At 40.1% G+C, this 24,430-nt stretch overlaps 1 protein-coding gene across 1 annotated transcript in view; it reads left to right on the top strand.

Annotated features, from left to right (window-relative positions):
* Positions 1-24,430, top strand: part of FBN1 (fibrillin 1) — a 239,475-nt gene that overhangs the window by 176,944 nt on the left and 38,101 nt on the right. The window contains exons 36-46 of the mRNA XM_008016692.3: positions 1,499-1,621; positions 3,371-3,493; positions 3,803-3,967; positions 6,004-6,072; positions 6,169-6,294; positions 7,903-8,025; positions 8,685-8,843; positions 11,602-11,673; positions 15,165-15,290; positions 19,122-19,244; positions 22,908-23,033. Of these exons, the coding sequence (XP_008014883.2) occupies positions 1,499-1,621; positions 3,371-3,493; positions 3,803-3,967; positions 6,004-6,072; positions 6,169-6,294; positions 7,903-8,025; positions 8,685-8,843; positions 11,602-11,673; positions 15,165-15,290; positions 19,122-19,244; positions 22,908-23,033 (1,335 nt within the window). The remainder of the gene's footprint in view (positions 1-1,498; positions 1,622-3,370; positions 3,494-3,802; positions 3,968-6,003; positions 6,073-6,168; positions 6,295-7,902; positions 8,026-8,684; positions 8,844-11,601; positions 11,674-15,164; positions 15,291-19,121; positions 19,245-22,907; positions 23,034-24,430) is intronic.

The raw sequence follows: 24,430 nt of genomic DNA, 5'->3' as shown, positions 1-24,430 counted from the left end.
ATTTATCCCTACTGAGGGGGACACAACCCATTTATCCCTACTGAGGGGGAAAAGAGCTCAAAGTGCAAGTTCCCTGATAATGTCCTGTTTATGGGATTATCACTAAATATGGAAACACAGGTTTTAATCTCCACTGTATTTGGTTTCTAGAAATAAAAGCAGAGCAAATAGTCTTGTCCATACATAGAATGGTATGTCTCACATTTGCTCTAAATATCTAACATATATGAACATGGGACAGGTTTGCAAATCTGTTCAATAGGGGACGCTTGGGATACTGCCATATGGCCTGGTATCTCTCAGCTTTAGGCTCTGTCATTCTGATAAGTGTTAGTCAGACAGGAAGAGTCCTGGGAACCTGTTAGCTAAGGCTGGATCCCATTAGGAAACATAAGATTCTTCCGTTTACCCACATTTGTCAAATTTAAGCACATTCTCCTTCATTGAGAAGAAGATTTCAGTAGAAATAAACAAATGATAACGATTGTCAGTAGGAGTTTAAACAAGACCTGATGAATGTATTAGTTAATAGTTGTTCCTTGTTAACAAGACGTGAACTCAAAATCAGTCATTAGCTATGACAGGCATACTTATTCCCTCACGTATTTTTATGTAAATACTTTTCTTTGTTATGGAACCATTGGGTGTTCTTTATACAGTTTATATTAAATATGCAGAGTTTGATATAAAACTCCTTGGAGTCAAGAAACCAGATTATGCTCTTGATCATGTGCCTAATGCCTTGTTTACTTTTGTTACTCCAAATATCCAAGGAAAACAGGTACTGTGCCACCTCTGGTAACTTGAATAGTCACAGTGAAAGTTGTGCTTCTCTTATTGCTATAAGGGAAGGTTTTGTTTGTTTGTTTGTTCTTAATATAAATCATGGCTGGCGGAGTAGTCATGGCTATTTAAAGCTAGTCTCAAGCCTGAAAATGTGACTATGTGTCAACTGCACACGAAGAATGTTAACAGGAGACAGAGACAGAGGCCTGGAAGAAGCGTGTGCGGTTTTTCAATCTTCATCAACAAAGGCAAACACAAGCCATAGGACTAGGGACACTGGAGATTATGCAACTAATTATGACAGTTCCCCAAAAGACATTGTGGCTTGTGAAATTTTAAATCACAACAAAAACAGTAACTAGATAGATAGATTAAAAAAACACACACACAAATCTAGTGTAAGGTGGCTTGCTTGGCTCTTACTTTACGGAACTGATGTGGACCTACGGGGAAAACTACAAATGAGATACGTATCTGTAAAATACTCAGCCTGCTGCTTGGCGTGTAATAGGGACCGAGGAAAAGTAACCTCTCACCTACGAGACTTCCCTGTGTATGACAAATCATCTAAAAGTCTATAGGAGAAGTGCCCAGATTTGTGTTAGGTAGTCTGCATTTTCTTAATATTTACATTAGTTGCCTAATGATATTTGGCAGGTGTTTTTAGAAAAATATAAATTAACTGCTTTGCTTTTTTTCTCCCTCCCCCAAGATATTGATGAGTGCTCCCTTCCAAACATCTGTGTCTTTGGAACTTGCCACAACCTCCCAGGCCTGTTCCGCTGTGAGTGTGAGATAGGCTACGAACTGGACAGAAGTGGCGGGAACTGCACAGGTAAGACCTCTGCTCGCATCAAAATCGGCTCCCTGGTGTCCCGGGGGACCCAGCTAGTGGAACCTCCCTGGGGCTACACAAGGGCCATCACAGAGGACAAGAAAATCTAGGGGGAAGTAGTAAGAATCACAGATACATTTTCTCACACCTGATTGAGAGGTGATTGGAGGTGGAACTGGGACTGACTGGAGGTGAGGATCCGGAGGGAAGAGTCAAAGACAATTGAAGGAGCAGAGTTTGTAGCCTTGAAATTGAGTTTGTGGCTACCAAGGAATGTTCTAGGGGTGCTCCGGCTGTGTAGCTTCCCAGCCATTTCCTTTTCTACTTGGGTACATTGTCGGAGAGTTTCCTTTTGGAGGCCATGCCCTAGGGTCATGGGTTTTCTCCTTGTACTTTGTCGTTGCAATACCCACCCCACTCCTTCCTACCCCTGCCCTGCGCGTGGTCACCAGAGTACCTGGTACACAGAGCTCAGCCACCTATCTCTAGTGTATAAATCATTTTCTTGTTGAGCCAGGGACTCTCAGGGAACATTATAAAAAGCTTTGAAAAACTGGAGGCACCCAGCAGACTGCCACTCGGTTCTCTTTGGCATTAAGACTTTGAAAGCCATTTGTATTTCCCCTTCCTGATTCACCCCTCTGTTCGAGGGTACTGAAGAAACAACTTATGTTCTGTATGAGTTCAAATTTCAGGAAAAAATCTGGTCTTTTCAACCACCTCAACAAACCATGACTCAGGGACTCTCCAGATCATGACCACCACCACCACCCTGCAAATGCTCTGGATGGAGTATTCTTCTCCAGCCACACATTCTTCCCTTGGTTTTCCTTAAAACTATGATGAGACCAGGCTGGGTCTCTTGCATGCCTCAGGAAGTCCCCTCTCCGTGGCCTGTCCCCTCTCCTGTGTGCCCCAGATCACTATCAACATCGTTCTGTCTAATCTCATTTATGTTACTCTGGCCCTGTCCATCCAAATTCACATGCAATTTGAACCAAAAAATCTTCTGCAGCGCAACCCACAGGAGGGTTGCCAGATCCAAGGGGAGGACCAAGGCAAAGGTGTCGTCCTTCTTCTCCAGTCCCTCCTCACAGAAGCCGTTTGTCTCTTCTTGAGTATTTCACGAGTGTTCAAAACAGACAAAAGGAATCGTACAGAGTGGAATTTGCCAAAACCCATGTCCTAAATATCTGGAATTCTGTACATATTTTTGGAATAGAAACTGAAAGGGAAATACTCAACTCAGCGTGGTTGATGGGAGAGAGACTCCTTGCCGACCTCAAGGAACACGCTAAGCCTCACGTGTGTGTCAGGGGAAGCAGCGAGAGTTGCCCTTCTGAGGGGTTCCTGGGACATCTTGCTCTAATTTGATGAAATAACAAGCCACATATACTCAATATATTTTCTTAAAAATGGCGTCTGAATTTTTGTTTGACCCAGATCACAGCAGTGTTTTGCCTTCAGTTACCTTGACTGGCACATTTTTCCTAGTTCCAAAGTTATATTTTATCCTGATGACAAATTTGAATGGTAAATGTGTTCCGGGGGAGGACAACCAAAGACTATACCATATTTCCTTCCTGAGGGGTTCTATTTCTGAAGTGGAAGACTGCATTTCTAGATGCAGTTATAACTAGTAGCTTTAAAATTCTTGTTTGGAGCTGTAGATTGGGCCCTGTTCTTTTATGGCGATATCTGCCTACACTGGCTCAGGTGCTAACTCCACTGCTCGCTGTTCGGTTTTAGATGTTAATGAATGCCTGGATCCAACCACGTGCATCAGTGGAAACTGTGTCAACACCCCAGGCAGCTATACCTGTGACTGCCCACCTGATTTCGAACTGAACCCAACTCGAGTTGGCTGTGTTGGTAAGACCTTAAAAACTTTTCAGAGAAGCAAGCATACTGTGTATTATTTTGAAAACAGCACCAAACATTCCATTCTCAAAGTTTGCAAAATGAATGATACAGAAATTTAAACGTTTCCTATCTCTGCTTTATGTTCAGATATCTTTTCCATAGGGAAGATTCTCGGTAGTGTATAATGTTCATGGGCACTTTTTAGTTTCTCAGTAAAAGTAAATTATGGTGTTTGAACAGTTCCTGAAATGGGTTTGAATTTTCAACCCCAGTAGAAAGATTCTGCCTGATGCTTTTGTGTTTGTGTACGGTAAATAGACACCCGCTCTGGAAATTGCTATTTGGATATTCGACCTCGAGGAGACAATGGAGATACAGCCTGCAGCAATGAAATTGGAGTTGGTGTTTCCAAAGCTTCCTGCTGCTGTTCTCTGGGGAAAGCCTGGGGTACTCCTTGTGAGATGTGCCCTGCTGTGAACACATGTAAGTGGACGGCCTCCTATTTATTATTATTTCAACCCCAGCCAGTTCTCCTTTCTAGATCAGAAGGTAAAGCTTTTCTACTCTTAGATCAGAGAAGAAAGATAAGTCCTCTCAGCCCTGTAGAGGGGACCTTGTTCCCAGTTAGAGAGTCAGAAAATATTCCTGGTTGGCTCCCACCAAAAGATCAGGTAGGGCAGTACTTTAAAGACTTTCCAGACTCGGTTACTTATACCATGTCGCTTACCTTCCAGGGACACATTGATTATCTCTCCTCCTCTCATCTGTTGACTAGTTTTGAAAGCTCTAGGCCAGACTCAGTGTCCCTGGGTTTGAAGAGAAGCAATTAGAAGCAACTACAAAATTGAAAATTATTCCTTTCTTATGGTGTGGCTTAAAAGAAAGCTTTAGCATGTGACTGTAAGGACATACAAACTATGTCTCCTAAAAGTATAAAAGGGTTTTCATTTTTCCAAGTGGGTCCTGTATTATGATTCAGAATTAGATGTAGCTTCTTTGGCAAAAGTCAGTGGCTACTGCTTATAGCATATATTGGGATAGGTATGGATTCTTTTTTTGCTGAAGGGTCATGTATTCAGTTCTTCTAAAAATATTTATTGAGTACCAGAGTGTGTACTCTGGATGTGCAAAGATGAATTAGACTAGATTCTGCCCTTCAGGAGAATACAGCACAGTCGGCAAATTATGACCTAAACATAAGCGCTGTAATTCAAAATAGGCCTCAGAAAGAGAAGAAAGAGCAGACACAGTGCTGTGTTGGTACAAAGAGCACACCTGGTGCGAATTAGGACTCCACTACTTGTCACCCGTGTAACCTCGGGCAAGTTCCTTAGCGTTCATAAAATACCTCATAGGATTAAATGAAGTCACTCATGCAGAGCACCCAGCACAGGGGTGAGTGCTCAGCTGGCAGCTCCTTCTCTCTTCTCTTCAGAAACAGAGGTCAGCTCTGCTTGGGAGAGGGTGGGGCTTTGTGTGTTGTTTCATTGAGCCTTCAAGAAGGTTGTGACACGAAAGAAGAAACTCAAAAAGTGTGAATGATTGCAGAAAGAGGAGAACAAGTAAAAGAGAAGAACTGTTCATTTCATTGGTGTCGAAGGGGGCAAACTAAGATACTTAATTGGGGGAGTCAGCTTTGTAGATTAATAATGAGTGGAAAACAATAGATACCCGTGCCACACCAGATCTGGACCAGAGTTAGAACTGGAATATATACATACAGGCGTGTGTACGTGTAATTTCAGGAAGCCAGGACAGGGATTAGCAGATCTGGACAGACCATGACATTATGAAAGAACTGATCTTATAGATCCTCACTGGGATGACGCAGCAGGTTACAGACACTCTTATTCACATGGCCTGTACATATCACCGTGCTGGTGCATGGCACTGAAATAAATGGTTCTGGGTAAAAATACTTGGATGAGAGAATGAATGGGGGAAACCCAAGGACACTGTAGAAAGTTGTTTTTGGAAACCAGGAGAATCAATATTGCTACCCGTAGAAACGGAGGCACAAGAAAGGTCTCTAGTCATTAAGGAGAGAATTGGGATGGGAATCAACAGAGAACAGCTTTTCCTAAGGCTCTATTTGGAAAGGGTTTTGGAAACAAGCCAATTAAGGTTATTAAGGGAAGCTGTAATTCCCAGAAAGTAAGGCTGAACAGAACATAAAAATGAAGATGAAGTTTTTCAGAAAGTAAAAAGGGAAAGAAAATCTGTAAAAAGAAACAAGGGATGAAGGTACGGGATAAACAGTCCACACGCATATAAGATCAGGGAGTGGTTAGAGATCAAGGACTGAGGGCAGTGGCCTTGCCTTGGGGACACATAATAAAAACCACTGGAAAATGGGAAGTGTACACAAAGGTGTTACCTTACTTCAGACGTGCAGAGTAACAACTAAAGATTCCTGAAAATGAGCATTTTCAGTGGGATATGTCAGTATTTCTCTTAAGGATACCATTTCTAAAAACTTTAGATTCAAAACAACTCAATTTGAATTTTTGTTTCAATAGCTGAGTACAAAATTCTTTGTCCTGGAGGGGAAGGTTTCCGACCAAATCCTATCACCGTTATATTGGAAGGTAATTATGTTTCCTTTGTCTTAAAGTGCACACAACTTGAATTTCCTTGGGCTTATTTACAATGCTAAAGGAATGCCTTTGTTCTGATTTTGATAGATATTGATGAGTGCCAGGAGCTACCAGGGCTGTGCCAAGGAGGAAAATGTATCAACACCTTTGGGAGTTTCCAGTGCCGCTGTCCAACCGGCTACTACCTGAATGAAGATACACGAGTGTGTGATGGTAAATGGTTCTTGTAGGATGATAAGGTCTTGCAGATATTGAGAACTGACCTGCAAAACCAGAATATGGTTACCAGGAAAACAGAATTTAGCAGTGTAGCACAGTGGTCTAAACACGAGCATAGCCAGGTAAATATGTCACACATGTGGCAATTTGGACTAATGTTACTCGGATGATGTCATTTCTGGTAAGTCCTGAATCTCCCTCTTTTCCTGAGAAAAAACAGTATCTTACTCTGCTGGACCGTAGTCTCATGTATGCTTACAAAAGAGTTTTCCATGCTCTTCAGAAAAGCCATTTTTTACGAGAGTGGCACAGGTCCCATTTCAGTGCTACTTCTCTATTTGGGGGAGTTCTGGGCCCTCTTCTTTTAATCCTTCACCACTTGTCATTGGTGCTCATGTATTCAAATAAGCTTCTCCTAGAAGGCGGCCCTTTGGCTTTATGCTGTGAGTGGTGGCCCTTGTTCATTCTGTGTTACTGGAAAGGTGGAGAATATTAACCACTTCTAGGTTTCAGAGCACTTCGGCCATGAGCCATGGTTTTCATCTACATGGAGGAATCACACAACTGTTTAGGAAAAAGACCTCCTTGTGCTCTGCATAAGAAATATTCCCCTGGCTCTTTAAATATCTTACTAGGTCACCCAGACAAATGGCAAGCTCTTTGAGTATTAGTTGAACATCATAGTGTATATGGGACAGCTCTAAGACCCATGGAGTTAACAAAGATTAGAATCAACTCCTTCATTTGGAAGTGGGGAGAGGATGTGAAATATGCTCCATGCTGCCTTACCAATGCAGATTCATGAAGCCAGCTGTTAATGACTTCGGGATACTATATACCCTATCATAGATTTTGTGAACGTAAGAAGTGTGCTTGTCTTCCTAAGGGATATTTGATATTTTAATTTCTCCGTATTTCTATCTCTGCCTACCTTTGAGGATGTTATAGGTTCACTTATTAGGAGATTCATTATTATATTTGATAGGTCTCATGTCAGAAGGCAAGAGTTCCTTTTCTTTTTTGTTTTTGTTTTGTTTTGTTGTTGTTGTTGTTCGTTTTGAGACAGAATCTTGCTCTTTTGCCCAGGCTGGAGTGCAATGGCATGATCTTGGCTCACTGCAACCTCTGCATCTAGGGTTCAAGCAGTTCTCCTGCCTCAGCCTCCCAAGTAGAGTAGCTGGGACTACAGGTGTGCACCACCACGCCTGGCTAATTTTTGTATTTTTAGTAGAGATGGGGTTTCACCATGTTGGCCAGGCTGGTCTGGAACTCCTGACCTCAAGGGATCCACCTACCTTGGCCTCCCGAAATGCTGGGATTACAGGCATGAGCCACCATGTCCAGCCAGGAGTTCCTTTTTTTTTTTTTTTTTTTTTTTTTTTGAGATGGAGTCTCCTTTTCTAAAACCTTCTTTCCTCAAAAGGCGCACATTTGCACAGAGAGAGGACACGGATGAATGAAATACCTATTTTTGTTATCTTATTTGAAAATACCCTATAGATTTTCTCCTTTATTGTCAACATTCATATTGACATTAAGTATCAGGCCATTCCAAAATGTGAAGTTTTCATATTCACATACCACCTTCTCTTTGGATTATAGATGTGAATGAATGTGAGACTCCTGGAATCTGTGGTCCAGGGACATGTTACAACACCGTTGGCAACTACACCTGTATCTGTCCTCCAGACTACATGCAAGTGAATGGGGGAAATAATTGCATGGGTAAGTCCAGGCTTTTCTCAGTAATCCATGTTTAGTTCTCATCAACAAAGAGGAAGAGAGCTCACAAGTTCATCACCTTAGGGAGGTGTTACTCATCAGACTGAGTGCTGGCATCCCTTCACTGTCTTGTTAGGAGCCTCTTCCCCTGTAAATCATAACTTGGCATTTTTTCACCACCACGGGTGGGTGGTTGGGAGTTTTCTCTAAAATGTAATGTTGGAAAATCCCAAACAACAGTTAATAGTACTTCTTTTGTTTGACTTTTGGGTGTATCTTTGTACAATTATATTTACAGCACTGACCTACAGTATTAAAACATCATGAGTCGAAAATGAGAAGCTTACTGCCAAATGGCAGTAGAGAATTGTTACTAAGAGACTGGGCAGAGAGTCATTTGAAGTTTATTAATGCTACAGCTACATAATGACTTAGTTCTGTGGCATGAAATATCAGGGAATATACTTCTGAAATTCTTTTTCTTGTAGCAGCGTAGGTAGCTAGAACGTTATGTAAGAGTAAGTTTTTTGTGCCCTTATCAAAGTCAAGCTACAATACAACTCAAATGAAACTAGCTTGTTGAGTATCCACTTAGAAATTTGTTGTGATTTCCCACATGGCATCACCAACCCTCCAATCCTTTTTTTTTACCTCCCTTCTAGATATGAGAAGAAGTTTGTGCTACAGAAACTACTATGCTGACAACCAGACCTGTGATGGAGAGCTGTTATTCAACATGACCAAGAAGATGTGCTGCTGTTCCTACAACATTGGCCGGGCCTGGAATAAGCCCTGTGAACAGTGTCCCATCCCAAGTACAGGTGAGTTTTAGTTTCTCCATTATCAAAAATATAGGTTGAAAAATTACCCGTGAATCGTTGGGGAAATCAGTCTTAGTGAAGGAAGCAAAGCGTGCATTGTTTATCTTTACCGGGGAAAAAAACTGGCTCATGATTTAAATTCGCAATTGATGCTGGCCATTCCAGCCGAACATTGAGTCACAGAATATGTTTTCTAATGTATACCCTAACACATAACCAGACTTGTAAACTCAGCATATCACAAAAATATAAACGATAAACAATGTTCTCATTGTTACTGAATCCTTCATGTAATTAAAAGATGGGAAACATTAGACCAATCAATGTGACAATAAAGGAAACATAATTCCTTGTCTTTCTACTTGTTTAAAGCTAAACTCATTCCAAAAATGATTAAAGGCAGCCTACAAACACATAAATGTTAAACGAGAAATAAGCATGAGGCAAATGACAAACAAGAGTAAGAAAGGCAGAGCCAGGAGCAGGACTAACGCACAAAATCCAAGCTGGGAATTCCTACACACTTGCCTGAAATAAGCAATAACTTTAGCCCCAAACGTTCTAGCAGGTCCTATGAAAAGGGAGACGTGATCAAGTACAAAATTCTCAATGACCGTAAAGAAAACTCAAAATGAAAGGAAAGTGCAACTTTTCTTGATATTGAGATCCAAGCTAAATTTCTTCTTATATTCTCATAGAGAAAGAAACTAAATAATGTTATTTGTCTTCAAAAAAGGGAGGGGAGCTAAATTGCATCCTTTGAGGAAATGAAGACATTAGTATACTGTTCTTATATCATATGGTATACACTATGCATTATGTATATGATGATGACATCATTTGCCAAGATTATATAATTTGGGTTAATTGAAATTATCATGCCAGGAATTGATTAGGGTATTCTATAAAGGGAATCCTACCCCATTTTCCACAGTGATATATAGAATATTAAATCTGTTGTTTGGGACTACCTGACATTGCATGCAGCAGAAAGTTCTTTTTTAGTAAAATGTATTATTCCATCCATTGTTTACTCCAGAAATAGTATAATAACCACCACTTAGAATTCTGATTTACATCTACCCTACAAAATGTTTCTAGACCAGGGCGTGTCAAAATACACCCAATGGACCAAATGCATCCCACCATCTACTTTTGAATGGCCTGCAAGCTAAGAAGGATGTCTACATTTTAAATGGTTGGGAAAAAAACAGGAGAATAGTATTTCATAATATGAAAGTTACATGAACTTCAGGTTTTGTTGCCCATAAATAAAACTTTATTAGAGCACACTGATTTATTTCTGTATTGTCTACTGCTGCTTTCATGGCAGCATTAAATAGTTTTGACTGACTGTACAGCCTGCAAAGCCTAAGATATTTTACTCTGTATCCTTTTATTAAAAAGTTTGCTGACCCTTTATCTTGAGCAATGGTCTTTACAACTTTAGATGATACTTACCTGTTGGTAAAAAATCTGGAGCTTATACACACCTGGTGTGCATTTATATGTAAAAGTCTACGTGTATAGGTCTATGTATGTGTATATGTATTGTTTTCAATTATATTAAAAATGCATTTATTATTTTTCTGAGCTGTTCTAATATAAAGTGTGCACAAAATTAATTTTTTTAAAGATTAGATTTTTCCAAAGATAGAAGTCCTAGTATTTTCTTTTTTATCCTAATGGATTATTGCATATTCCTCTGGAGACCACTTTGGAAACCCTTAATATAGACTAACATTTACTTTTAGAAATGGTTGCCTGAGTTTTTAATATCTATGTACTCTTGTGTAAAATGCAAGATTTCTTCTTGATGTTGGATATTCACCAAATCTGGTCATGGCTTTTCGTTAACTGTGAAATCTGCACATATTTTAAGAGTCCCTGTAATTTCTTTGGATGACCAGTGTCAGCTGGCATTACAGTGTTGGAAGTGAACACTCATAGATTAAGGAAACAAAACACAAGGAGAATAACATGCTATATTTTGATTAAAATACTTCCAGAAATCTTATACTAATTTTCACTGAGTGTGACCAATAAGGCAATGGTCATCTGAAGCTTATATTGATACCATACCTTACCAGTTACAGTCATGATCTGGAATTACAAAATCTCATAGTTAGAAGGGACTGCCGATAGAATTTAGTTCATCCTTTATTATCTGTTAAATTTGACTAATTCAAGTGAGAGAAAGACAGAAAAGGAGAGAGGGAGAGGGAGAGAATATGACTGAGCTATACCAAATGAAATCCAGCTCCAAAAACTGAAAAAAAAAATGGTGAAGGTTGGTTGATTGACCCAAATTAGTCATTAATCGATGTGATGTCAAGAATGTGGCTAGATTTGCTATAGTCTCCTATAATCTACTGAGAAAATGGCTTTTGTATGTGTTCCTCAAACCCTAGATATCTTAATGCAGAGTAGAGAGAGGCACTCTTACCAGTCCCTGAGTTCAGAGCTGAGCAACACCCATATCAAAATCCAAACTTCTACAGGCAAACTCATGTGAATGAGTGGCATGACATCTGGGGATCTCTACCTTTATCACGTCAACATGAGATCTTTTTTTTCTTCAATATTTGTCTTACAGGCAAGATTATATCTGTAGGAAATTTCAGGTTTACTTTTTATTTTAAATTCTTCAAACTACAGACAAATACCTTTCAAGAATGCTTACAAAGTAATTTTTTTCAGTCTAATTATTGCTCTTTGCTGACTCCTGTCCTCCCATCCCACCTTTGTTTAATTGCAGATGAGTTTGCTACACTCTGTGGAAGTCAAAGGCCAGGCTTTGTCATCGACATTTACACCGGTTTACCCGTTGGTGAGTCATGACGGCGTTGTCAGGACTTTCTGTTTTCTGCCTTTGTGTTAGCAAGAGGAGTACGCCATTATTTTCTCAGTTCCCATTGTTTTCTTAGAAGAAAAAAAAACGTGAAACAATGCCTTTCACTTTATTGAAACACTGATTCTTAGTTTGAAACAAACTGTGCAAACACCCTGTGCAGCTCCACCTAATTGGCAACAGCATTTGTTGTTCATGATTAAGGGGATTGGAAAACTTTTCCCAAAATGACAATCAAGCATAGTTAAACCAACCTTAGGCATCAGCAACGGGAGAGATTCTGGGAGTAGGGCCAGTTGACATTTGATTTGACTGTAATTCCCAATCCTTCCTTCTGACTAAGACCAGGTTAAGTGACTTTTCACACCAATCCTTACATGTAGATTGTTTACATAAAGTCCTCTCGTGGATCAATTTTATCTTACATGGAATCTCCTCAGGTCATCTGCTTTGAGAATTTCAGATGTGAAATAAAAATCTTTTCAGTCTGAGGCCCTACCTGGTAAATGAAGCAGAGAACGCAACATTGGTAGAGATGCTTGTGCAAGATTCAGAAGTATTGCACAGCACTCAGCCAGTGCAGGCAATGCCCTGTGGTTTAAAACCAAATAACATAAAAGTAGATGGAAAGCTATTGCATTCTCTGAGTTTTTCCCTGGTGTGATTTATATGCATCCTTAGATGCCCTCTTAAGTCTGCACAGTTGTGTCTAGTAGCAAACATCACCACTTGCTTTATTCCACCTTATTCATAATAAGTAAACTAAAGTCCACATCAGCCTTTCCAGTGACCTTGTTTAAGAAAACAAGAGTCTGGTCCAGCAATCAGCCTGGCTCCCTTAGTGCCAAATCCATATGGCTCCACAGTCTCGTCCACGTCCAAAGAAACTTCATGGTTTGGAAAGAAAAACTGCTAAATGACATTGGCATGGAACACCTGGCCCCAGCTGCTTTGTTTTTCCCCTTCCCAAAACAGATCTTTTAATCTCCCTAGAATCTGTGATCACAAGATAAGTGGTCTGTAATGGTAATGGTTCTCCACGGACCGACCAGGCGTGTACCCCAGCAAGGCTGCCCTCCAAGGTTGGCAGTAAGCAAAGACTAGAAACAACATTAGCGTTGTCCACTAGGAGAGCTGGAAAGCCTTCAAACTTCATCTAGTCCAAAAGCCTTGCTTCATATTTGAGGAGACAGAGGCCCAAAGAGGGAAAGGGACTCACCCAAGGCCACCCAGCTAATTAATAACAGAGCGGGGACCAGAACACAGTCCTGACTCATGGCTTAGTTTGCTTCTAGCTCTTGAAAACTGGACATCTGATATTTAGCTATATGCTTATTGTTACCAAATTCCACCAGGACAAAATATTTAGATGGCTAAAAAACTTTGTTTTATTTAAGCTTTATACTCTCCTTTTGGAAGATCTTATGATTGTTGGCATGTGGAGTCCATTCATATAGGGTTAAAACTATAGCATGTTTATTAATCTTGTCTTAAAATATAAACTTCTCTAAGTTGAAGTTCAAATAAAATCCTGACAGGAAAAGAAAATATAATTTTTAGTATATCCTTTTGCTATTTTACACCTAACAATGGCTGGAAATTAGACTCACCCAGTTATTGTTAAACTTGATAATAATATGTCACTTATATTTAAAACAAATGAATGTGAATATGATGTTTCATGTTCTAACCCACACTGAATGAATGGCATCTGAATTTGTTTTTTGTTTACTTATGATACACAGTTGTGATGTAACTTTACATGGCTTTTTCATGACATGAATGACGAAGGTGTGAAAGATCTAAAGACATAATTGCCCGTATTCAAAATAGCAATGAACCCTTTGAGATTCTAAGCTGTTTCTTTTCATTAAATAGGTCAATTCTGCCTTCACACAAAATCAAGCCCTTTTTTTTAAAAAGGGTCTAAAATAAATCTATGACATTAAATTTCTCCTTTAAAACAGATGGGTTATAGAGTGTGGTTCTTCTAAAATTGCAGCAGCTCTTGTAGGCTCCACTTCAGTCCATGATCATCTTCTCACAAAGTATGCTAGCAAAGCATGTACCTTGCAAAGGCTCCTGACTATAATAAGTAAACAAAGTATCTCAACAACAGTCATAGAAACTAGTGAATTGGAAGACATTGGATTGTAGACCAAGGCTTTGCGTACCTCCCAGCTGAGGTGTTTCATCAAACCCAGCCAAGGGGCTGATGGAAGGGCCCTCCAGGATAACAAAAGTGTTAATGACAGTTCTGTGAAGATTGTATTAGGGTGATGTAGGAAATCACCCTAATACGATCTTCTTATGTGAAAAGGGAGGCAGGGTGACCTGTTAACTGAGTCCCAGTGTCAAATCCTGACTCTGCCTCTCATTGGCTGCTTGGTCTTGGGCAAGTTATATACTCTGGCTTGGCCTCACTGGCATCATCTCTTAGTTAGAATAGTCATAGTACCGAGACCATCTCATAAGGTAGCTGTGATAATTCAGCCAATAAATACAGGCTGAATGCTTGACAAATGTACCAGGCATGCAGCAAATGAGATGCTGTTACTATTAATACTATTACCATTATTATTACTATTACTACTCTTATCCTAGAGGGCACTTCAGTGGTCAGGAGTTCAGAGTGGATAAGACAGAGATGGGACCACTCCAGGCTGGGGATGCGGCCAGGCTGGTGAGGTGCCCAAAGTCTCTCTCCATAGCTGGCCAGCCCTGCCTTAGCAGCCTGGGTCCTGGCCATGTTCTCACTCTTGGTCTTGTTTTAGTGCTCACCAACACACTGCCAGACACTTGCTGTTAACTGAACAAATTTGAATTGAGCACTTACTCCCTGTCATGTAGAGTGCTAAGGAACCGTAACACAGTGATGGAAAACCAAGCCCAACTCCCAGCCTGAGGAGGCACACAGTCTACTGCGACAGTTCTTCCTCAGTGCTGACCTCGTCTTCATTGTCATGGCCTAGCTGACATCCCCACACCTGACTTACCTCCTTTCTAAAGCCACATGAAATAGGAAGGGGGAGTTGAACTGGAATTTGAAAGATCAGAGTTCCATATGACCATGTGCTCCTCTGTGGTTCTTTGCCAGCTCACCTCTCCCTTTTCCCTAAATACAGGCACACTTGTGTGGAGAGACTGTTTACCCTTGACCATCCCTTCTATTTTACTCATCTGATGTAACCACAGTGCCCAGAGGATGCAAGGATGCCTTCTACCTGTACAAAATTGACATTCTGAAGCAAAACCCAAAAGATATATTTTAAATCCAGTTAGACTCATATGTCCAGAAAGTGGTTTAGTTACCTCAATTTGCTATTCATTGATGTCCCCTATTGCCATCACCATCACCCCAGCACATGCGCGCGTGCACACACACACACACAAGAACTTTGCATCTTGTCTTACCCTGCACAGGGGTCGTGTGCTGTCCTGTCACTCACGAATGACTACTCTGTCTGTAGATATTGATGAGTGCCGGGAGATCCCAGGGGTCTGTGAAAATGGAGTGTGCATCAACATGGTCGGCAGCTTCCGATGCGAATGTCCAGTGGGATTCTTCTATAATGACAAGTTGTTGGTTTGTGAAGGTAAGTGGCGTCGTGACCTTATCATATCCAGAAAAGAGCTAACTGATAAGGTACTTAATGATACACACTGGCGAATTTCACAACATTGAAATTTCAGAAATGCATTAAGCTCTAGAAATAGTCAAGGGCATGGTGTGAAACAGCATGAAATTTCATGCAAAAAAAAAAAAAAATTCACTAACTTCAGTGGAAAAACCAGGAGGCGCATTCCCAGCCCCCTTCTGCCAATACACAGTGTATTAATATTAGACTTCCCAGCTGTTATGAAAAAGCTTTGAGTTCCTGGGTGTGTCACCTAGATTGCTTTTGTTTCACATTGCTTGAAAATCAATGAGTGGACAGTCATCCTAGTTGACTCTCAAAATCACTTCTCTTCCAGACAGACTTTGCTACTCCCAAGTGAAAACAAGGTTAATGCAAATATTCTAAATGCATGAGAGAATTCCAAATGGCAAGAACAGCAAATTTGATTTTATATGAAGAATGTTGGCATGCACATGTACTTTTTTCATTTTCAAATTACCTCCTGTTGCCATGTATATGTACTGTGATTCGGAGCATTCCTTATAGCACTTCATATTTTTTCCTACATCTGGGAAAGATAGTTCTGTTACATTTTAGCAAAAGGGACATTACTGGTTATTAAATATACCATGTGCCCAGGATAGTTGGAATAATTTTCTATTTAATACTTACACTTCGGGCCTCTAGCAGAGTTTTTATTCATGTTAGAAAGGGTTATTACCCCTCAGAGCACATATTATAGCACATATGTCAACATTGTAATGTTAAAAAAAAACTTTTTTGTCTAAACTGAAGACAACTTATATGCCACAAGTAAAGTTATAGTCCTAACCACATACTTGTTAAGTTCCTCTCACCAGGCTTTCAGTTACTGTGGCCAAGTGGGCACATGTCCCTTACTCTGCCTGCTGTGTGAGTTAGTGGGAATGGGGTGATAGCCATTCCGAGCCTTCCTAAGAAGATAGCCAATTCAGACCTTGGCCTGAGTCCCTGGTCTTTGGGAAGCCATCAAGGATCAGGTACCTGGAGAGGAAGCATGGATGTGGGAGAGGGAACCCACGGCAGATGATCTTACAGTGCTAGAGTTGGCCGCCTCCCTCACAGCCGCACTTTTCCCCGTCTCAAACATGCTCAGCATGCCTGCCACCTGCCTGTGGCATTTTCCTCCCCACGCTTCCCCTCAGAGATCGCTTTGATGATTTCTGTACCCAGGTACCTTTTAACCACTTACACTTGCTGAGGCGGCAGCTCTTGGCCAGAACCCATAGACAAAACCACCCATGACCACCAAGGCAACTTAGACCTTGCTAGATGCATGAGATTAAACACATGCAGCTGTACCAATGCAAGGCATTTTGCTGTCAGGGTAGCATTCTGTGGATATTGAGATAACTAAGTACTCCAACTTCTGATTGCCGTTTCACAGAATATCCGTCTTCAGGGTGAATGTTTAATCCACGGTCAGCTGCTTCCCAGCATACTCTTAGCTCTTAGAATATGAAAATGAGGTTGAGTGCATACATGCCTCGGCAACGCTGAAATTGGAATGGATTGCAGAGGTGATTTAGGGAGCTTCCATACCTCTGCTCTCACCAAGTAGCCACATTGTCAGATGCCACATCATAGAAGTGCTTGTCTGTGACACTACTCAGTTTCTCCAATGGCACAGTCTGCCCCCTGTGTTTCTATACATCCTGAATTCAGAGCAGGGCAGACTTGGTGAGTGAGGCGGTGCTGGGTCCCTTGTAACCCAAGGCAGGCACAGTCCTACTCCTGGTCTGTTGCCCAGAGAGGCACAATCCACCCGCCTTAGACAGGAACCCCCGCTGACTAACTGACAGTCCTGAGGGTTTTCCACCACGGAACCACACCCAAGAGGCATCGGCTGATATATCTGCCACCCCCTTGTAGGAACTTCTTTGGCCGAGCCAACTTCTGTGTAAAAGCCCAGAATTGGTACTAAGGGCCAACCCTCACCTGTTACAGTCCATCCCCTTTACTGGACTTAGTCTGAATTAGATTCACTGGAGCAGGGAAGAGGGAAACGTATTTTGCCCCATGATATACCATGGACATGTAGTAACTTTTGTGATGCCATGAATTTGAACTATATTAGGTATCTGTTTTTTGCTTTGTTTTGTTTTGTTTTTTAAGTAGACAACCTCCTAAGCAAAGTCAAAGCTCTGGAACACACAATATCCATTATCCAAAATCTTTTCCGTTTTAATGAGAGTTGGTTTGTTTTCAGTAGTTTTATGATGATTCCCATGTTAGGTTTTCTTGATTTGACTGCCTTGTGGCAGTAATTTGAGCAGGTGTCTCTACAGCCCTGTACCTCAAAGCACTCTCTACAGACCAGGAGCACCTGCATCAGCTGGGAACTTATTAGAAATTCAGACTCTCAGGCCATTCCCCAGACATGCCAAGTCAGAATCTGCCTTTTAGCAAGATCCTAAGTGATTCATGTGGTCTTTAAGATTTGAGACATTCTACTCTTGCAGCCTTTCAGACAATAGCAACCTTATTGAATCATAAAATCCAGATCTTTGAGTAAATACAAGGCTTCCTAGGATATTAATCTATACCCATGTCAAGTGCTGGCCCTAGCAGCCAAGTTTCATTAGAGTCCATATGTGGTCATAAATCAAGCTCTTGCATTTATAAATATTACTGAAGTGGGAAAGTTTGGATAACGGGCTTTCAGTCTTCCTTTCTCTCTCTCTTTTTTTTTTAATAGACTTTATTTTCTAGGGCAGTTTTAGGTCCACCGCAATATTGAGAAGAAGGCACAAAGATTTATCATATATTCCCTACCCCTACACATACACAGCCTCCCCTATCATCAGCACCCCGCATCAGAGTGGTGCATTTGTTACAATTGAATCTCCAGTGACATCATTATCGCCCCGAGTCCCCTCTGATGATTTACATTTGAGTTTGCTCTTGGTGTTGTACATTCTATGAGTTTGGAAAAATTTATAATGACATGTATCTACCATTCCATAGCTATTTTTAGAATAATTTCACTGCCCTAAAAATTATCTGTGCTTTGCCTGTGTATCCCCTGGTCTCTCCTAACCCTTGGCAACCACTGATTTTGTTTACTGTCTCCAGAGTTTTGCCTTTTCCAGAATGTTGTGTGGTTGGAATCGTACATTATGTCACCTGTCCAGATTGGCTTCTGATTCACTTAGTACTATACAATTAATTTTCTTTTTTTTTTTTTTTTTTTTTTGACATGGAGTTTTGCTCTTGTTGCCCAGGCTGGAGTGCAATGGCATGATCTTGGCTCACTGCAACCTCCACGTCCCAGGCTCAAGCGGTTCTCCTGCCTCAGCCTTCCAAGTAGCTGGGATTACAGGCACGCACCACCATGCCCAGCTAATTTTGTATTTTTAGTAGAGACGGGTTTTCACCATGTTGGTCAGGCTGGTCTCAAACTACTGACTTCAGTTTGATCCACCCGCCTTAGCCCCCCAAAGTGCTGGGATTACAGGTGTGAGCCACCGCACCTGGCCATATTTAATTTTCTTCCATGTCTTTTCATGGCTTGATCGCTCATTTGTTTTAGTGCTAAATAACAGTCCGTTGTCTGAATGTACCCCAGTTTATTAATTCATTCACCTACTGAAGGACATCTTGGTTGCTTCCAACTTCTGGCAATAAATAAAGCTGCTGTACACATCTGTGTTGTCTTTTCAATAGAACAGATCAAAATAAAATATAAATTTGTTTTCATGTGAGAGGTTTTGTTGACTGGACACCAGATTCTGTTCTCCTTCAAATTCGGTTGTCTTCTGCTCGTAGATATTGACGAGTGTCAGAACGGCCCAGTGTGCCAGCGCAACGCCGAATGCATCAACACTGCAGGCAGCTACCGCTGTGACTGTAAGCCCGGCTACCGCTTCACCTCCACAGGACAGTGCAATGGTATGCAGTGCCCCACAGGCTGGACATGCCTACCCGAGAGTTTGTCTTCATGAAGCTTCAGATATTTGGATTTATTTTCAGATAGTTAAGCTGAAGAATATATGAGTTAAGATTTAGATTGATGAACTCTAATAACTAAATTGGAAAAAGGGGTATTGTCAAAATGTCTAAACACTTAGCTTTTTAATCCTCTTTCTGGATGAGATATTTTCAAAACAAGAAGGAAATCTTTTGCATACATAGATTTCATATTTGCCTATCTGCTGCCCTGCCTGCAAACACTCACCCCCACACATTACACACACACACACAGTTATGCATACACACACTCCCCTAAGCAACATTTAGGACCAAATGATTTTTTTCCTTCCACAGAACCCCTCTCAGAAAGGTGAGGTTTTCACCATCTTGGCTACATACCCCAAATCTAGACAGTGAAGCTCTCCTAAGCTGGGTCAGATTAATCTGCGTAAACAGAACAAACAAAACCATCGCTTTTCTTCCCAGTCATCTTACAGGTCACTCACTGAAGGCAGCAAACATCAACAGCCTTTATTAGCTGTTTATTACCATGTCCCCTAGAGGTTAGATTTTTTGGTGTTCACTTTTGTCAAGGATGTGATAGAAATAGGAAGCATGCGCATGTTATCAATTTCAGTGCATGGTGAAGTTATTCAGTATCTGATGGTATCTTGTAGCCAGTGGTATAAAAATGTAAAAGACTGGTGTTTCAGCCCAGAAGCAAAATAATACCTCAGAATGATTTTCTAGTAAATTTTTAAGTAATTCTGAATCATTGTATATTTAGCAAAAATCACTGTATATTTAGCAAAGCAAATCATTGTATATTAGTCAGGAAGAATATGTTATTTTGCTCACGGTTCATTTCACTGGGGGTTTCCTGGATATTTTATGCATTCGTAAATGAAACAACACAGGGGGACGTGGTCAGATTTTCCTTGGATTTCCTTGCCTACCAGCGATTAAGTGGTAGGAAATGCACTGTTCTCTTTAGGGTATTTTGCATTGTTTTATGAGACCTTGGTGGGAAGAGGGTGTAATTGCCAAACAAAAAGTCACATTGAGAATCAAGACTTGTTTTGTTGAGTTTAAAGGAACATGTGTAAGTATTTAGCATTTTGTCAACAGAGCTGTTGCTATCCATGTGTTAAAAATACAGGACAGGAAAAGTGGGGACTTCTCTGATATGAACCACAATACCCTAGCGAAACTTGGCATTGATACCACTTCCCTGCATTTTGCTCGTAATTTATATGTCTTTAGAACTGGATGAAATAATTCCAGTCAAAATAAAGAATTGCTGATAATATAGAATGAGTCATTTCATACCATTTCACACTCAGGTGAGAAGTGGGACAGAGCTATTTATAGATCAAGATAAGACAATTCAGCCATAGCCTGCTGGGGCTTAAGCCCTTTACTGTTTTCCTGTAGAAGACTGACATACCTAAAATGCACCCAGCTATAAGTGTTGTGAGTGAGAATCATTTGCAACCAAAAGCTTGATTTCCTTTATTCGTAGAAATCCTCAGAAGAAAGGGAATTACCTTGAGTTTTGCAACCATTCAACCAGTTGGGTTGAAGACTTCATTCTAGAAATGTCTTTATTTATGTCTTATTTTTAAAATATCTTTAAATGCTATTCTATACTTGGCATTTTTTTTTTCAGGCATGCTATAAAGTACTCCTTTTTGCCTCTGTTTAAAATGAAAATAACTAAATCTTTCTCTCCCTCATGAGATCTTTGTTTGAATTCATAAGCACATTATTTCACACCCCAAATCACACCTGACCATAGCACCCACATTATTGCTGAGAGAGCTGAGAGAACAATTAGATATCTGAGCTCAGGATGCTAATCTGACAGCAGAAACTGGATAGTTAGAACAAATATAACCCCTTTCTGAAATGTCTTGCCCAGCTGAAGACAAGAAACAGTTTCTTCCCAGCTACTTCCTTGTGGTTTCCTCTCTCTCTGTGTTGACTATTTGGGTTTCTTTCCACAGTAGCCTGTTCAGAACTCCTATCCCAACCTCAAATATGATCATCTAAGAATTCAAATTCTGGTGCTTGTAGAAACCTAGATTTCTGCTCTAGTTTTACCAGTAGAACTCCAAAGTACTCTCCATATTTCATTTTTCATTTATTTAAACCATCATGAAATAGGGCAGTAGATGAAAGGAAATTCCTAATTGGGGATCCCTTTCTAATAAGATCCTTAAGGCTCTCCATTTCCTTGTGGAAACCAGATATGAGACAGACTTTGTCCCCTGCATACTTCCAGGTCCAGTTCTACCTGAAAGTGCCAAAGTTTTGGGCCAACTGTGGTAAGACCTGACATACCCTTCCTCAGGATCAGAAATAAGTCTCCTCTGCCTATACTCAGAAGCAGTTGGCTCACTTTAAATTCATTTTCTCAAATGGGAATAATCATAATTTGTTAAATAGCATTTCTTTATAGGCCAGTAGTAGTTCCTAAGCTGCTCTATTTCAGTTTCCCCTCATAATGATATACTCAACTTCACTTCGAACTTCTAAATTGTATGATGATTCATCTACTAAATAGGAGATAGTCATAAAATGGCAGCCCGGACACATGAAATGGAGGAGATATCCATGATTCTGGCACAAGCAGGGTTGCTGTGTGCTGCAGAAAAGTGTCCATTCATGATGACTGTGTTCTGAGTAGACCTTTCAGGCAAACAGCAAGTCTGGATTATTTAACTAACAGCGAAATGCCATCTGCCCTACAGCATCTGCAGCAAAGATGGCACTCCATGTGCTTTCTTCTGTGACAGTAGGAAAGTCAGAATGGCACAGTGCTCTTCAAAGTACATTTACTCTAAGCATAGAGCTTTAAAACATTAGAGACATAAGGTGGCATGTAATTATGTCATATGTGAATTCACGCATTAAATTCTGCCCCTCAGATCATCAGATTTCAGGAAAGCAACAAAGATTCGGTTGATGATAAATATAATGTAGAGCTTAAAGACTGGCAGAAGCAAGATGAGAGGGCTTCACTTTAAATGAATGGATGAGAGTAAAAAGAAAGAGACAGTGTTCAGATTGTCACATGCTAAAAGGAGCCCTATGTAGACGTTAATACTTGGTGAAGATGAAACAAAAAGTTACAGGAATAAGACAGAGAGATGCAACTTGAACAAGGGGCCATGTGGGTTGTCCATCAAGAAAAACTTAATCTTAGCCATGGGATTTGACTTTGATATAAATTTCCAAAGGAAGCCATGAACTATCCATGACTTGAGGCACCAAATCTTAACTAGACAAAACACTTCAATTAATTCCACAGTCTGTGTTGCTGTGTAGGCTGATAATCAAACAGAACATCCTCCCAGCTTAAATTTTTCCACCCATTTTACTTCTAAGTCTTCTCATCTTTCAGAATATTTTTTGATTACTTCCCCTTGTTTTTTTTATTGTGTCATGTATTGTTAACATACTCTGACCATGCCTGGTAAATGAGAGTAAGTTTTAATCCACTTTGATGCAAAAATAAATGTATCTGTTTCACTAGCTTAGTTTAGAGCTAGGATTACTTCTGAGAACAATAGCTAGAAGTAAGTTATTCAATTGTATTTTGTCTTCGAAGTTCTCACTTAAGATGCTTTTTCTTTACAGATCGCAATGAATGTCAGGAAATCCCCAATATATGCAGTCATGGGCAGTGCATTGACACAGTTGGAAGCTTTTATTGCCTTTGCCACACTGGCTTTAAAACAAATGCTGACCAAACCATGTGCTTGGGTAAGTATGCAATTATTAATCTTTTTTTTATATGCTATTGAAAACTTCATTTGAATCTAAATATGGATAAAATTTAATGCTAAGTCTTTTAGTAGTATTTTTGCTATCTACAAAATAAAAACGTGGACAGATATGCAGCAGTGATATCCTATTTAATCTTTGGCAATCTGAACATGATAAACCTCTTCCTTGTTATTCATTTGGCTGTGAGTTTAGAAAAAATTGACTAAGGGGTAAATTGAAAAAGATATTAATACAAAAAATAATTTTTATTAATGTTAATAGACTATTATTCATATGTAGTATTGATACGGATTTCCTTTTGAGTTGAGCTTTTGAGTGTGAGATGACCATTTTTTCGAGAAGGGTTTATAGTGTGTACCAGATTCTCAAAGGCAAATTTATAAATCCTACAAAGGCAAAGAAAAGTTAATCGTTTTTCTAGAGGAAAAAGAGCTCAGGATTTTAAATCTCTTCCCTGATTTATCTAGTGTCAGGATGCTGATTTAGAATAAACTTCAGTGTGTGATCAATCATTTTCTCCTTTTCCTTCCTTTTTTTTTCTACTTTAAAGCAGTATCATTAAGTCTTTTGGGGACATTAAGAACATAAATCAGATTCACAGCTGAAAGAACAGTTAATATCGTAATGTTTAAGCCCTTGACTTTGGCTGTGACTGGGTTCATTCATTTGGGAACATTCTCATAAAGTTGTATCTTCTTCAGAGTAATGACAGGAGCACTGACAGCCCTGTTCATCACTGGGCAGCTAAACTGTGCAAAAGCTATGATGACCCTCCCCAACTTTCTTTCTACATCTCTCATCTGAATTTTCTGGAGCCCCCTAACATAGAACCTCCCCAACCAAAGAACTTCACCAGTTTGGCTAAAAATGAATCAAGGCAGAAATTCTTGATTGCTAGCAGTGACTCATCTGGGTGTAGTCTTCAACCACAGACACACATTAGAGTCCCTTTGGGTTAGCAATAGCTTCCTGATTCAGGGATCACAGATAATTTATCTTCATGTCCAAAATGTGAAAAGAAAGGAAATCCTACCTCTAATCATTACATTTTGCTATTCTCCATTGTTACCTTCCACTCTCTCTCTCTCCTTTCATCCTTGTCCCTCTTCATGGTGCCTCATTCTTTCAAACCAGCAGTAACAACTTTCTTTCATTAAATTTTTTCTTTCTTCCTTCTTAATATAATGTGCACCTACTCTTTATAAGAAATATGCTAGCTGTTGTGATGAGATACAAAAACATATAAGATGCCAAAGTAGCTTTACAAAATCATCAAAGTACAGACCAATCAAAAGGCGACTAAGAATGAAAGCATGTATGAAAAGAACAAATTAAGTGCCATCTCGTTGGGGTGGTTTAGAAGAGTGAGAGAA

The sequence above is a fragment of the Chlorocebus sabaeus genome, chromosome 26, assembly GCF_047675955.1.
Source record: "Chlorocebus sabaeus isolate Y175 chromosome 26, mChlSab1.0.hap1, whole genome shotgun sequence".
Taxonomy (NCBI): Eukaryota; Metazoa; Chordata; class Mammalia; order Primates; family Cercopithecidae; genus Chlorocebus; species Chlorocebus sabaeus.
This window is presented reverse-complemented; position numbering and strand designations above follow the sequence as displayed.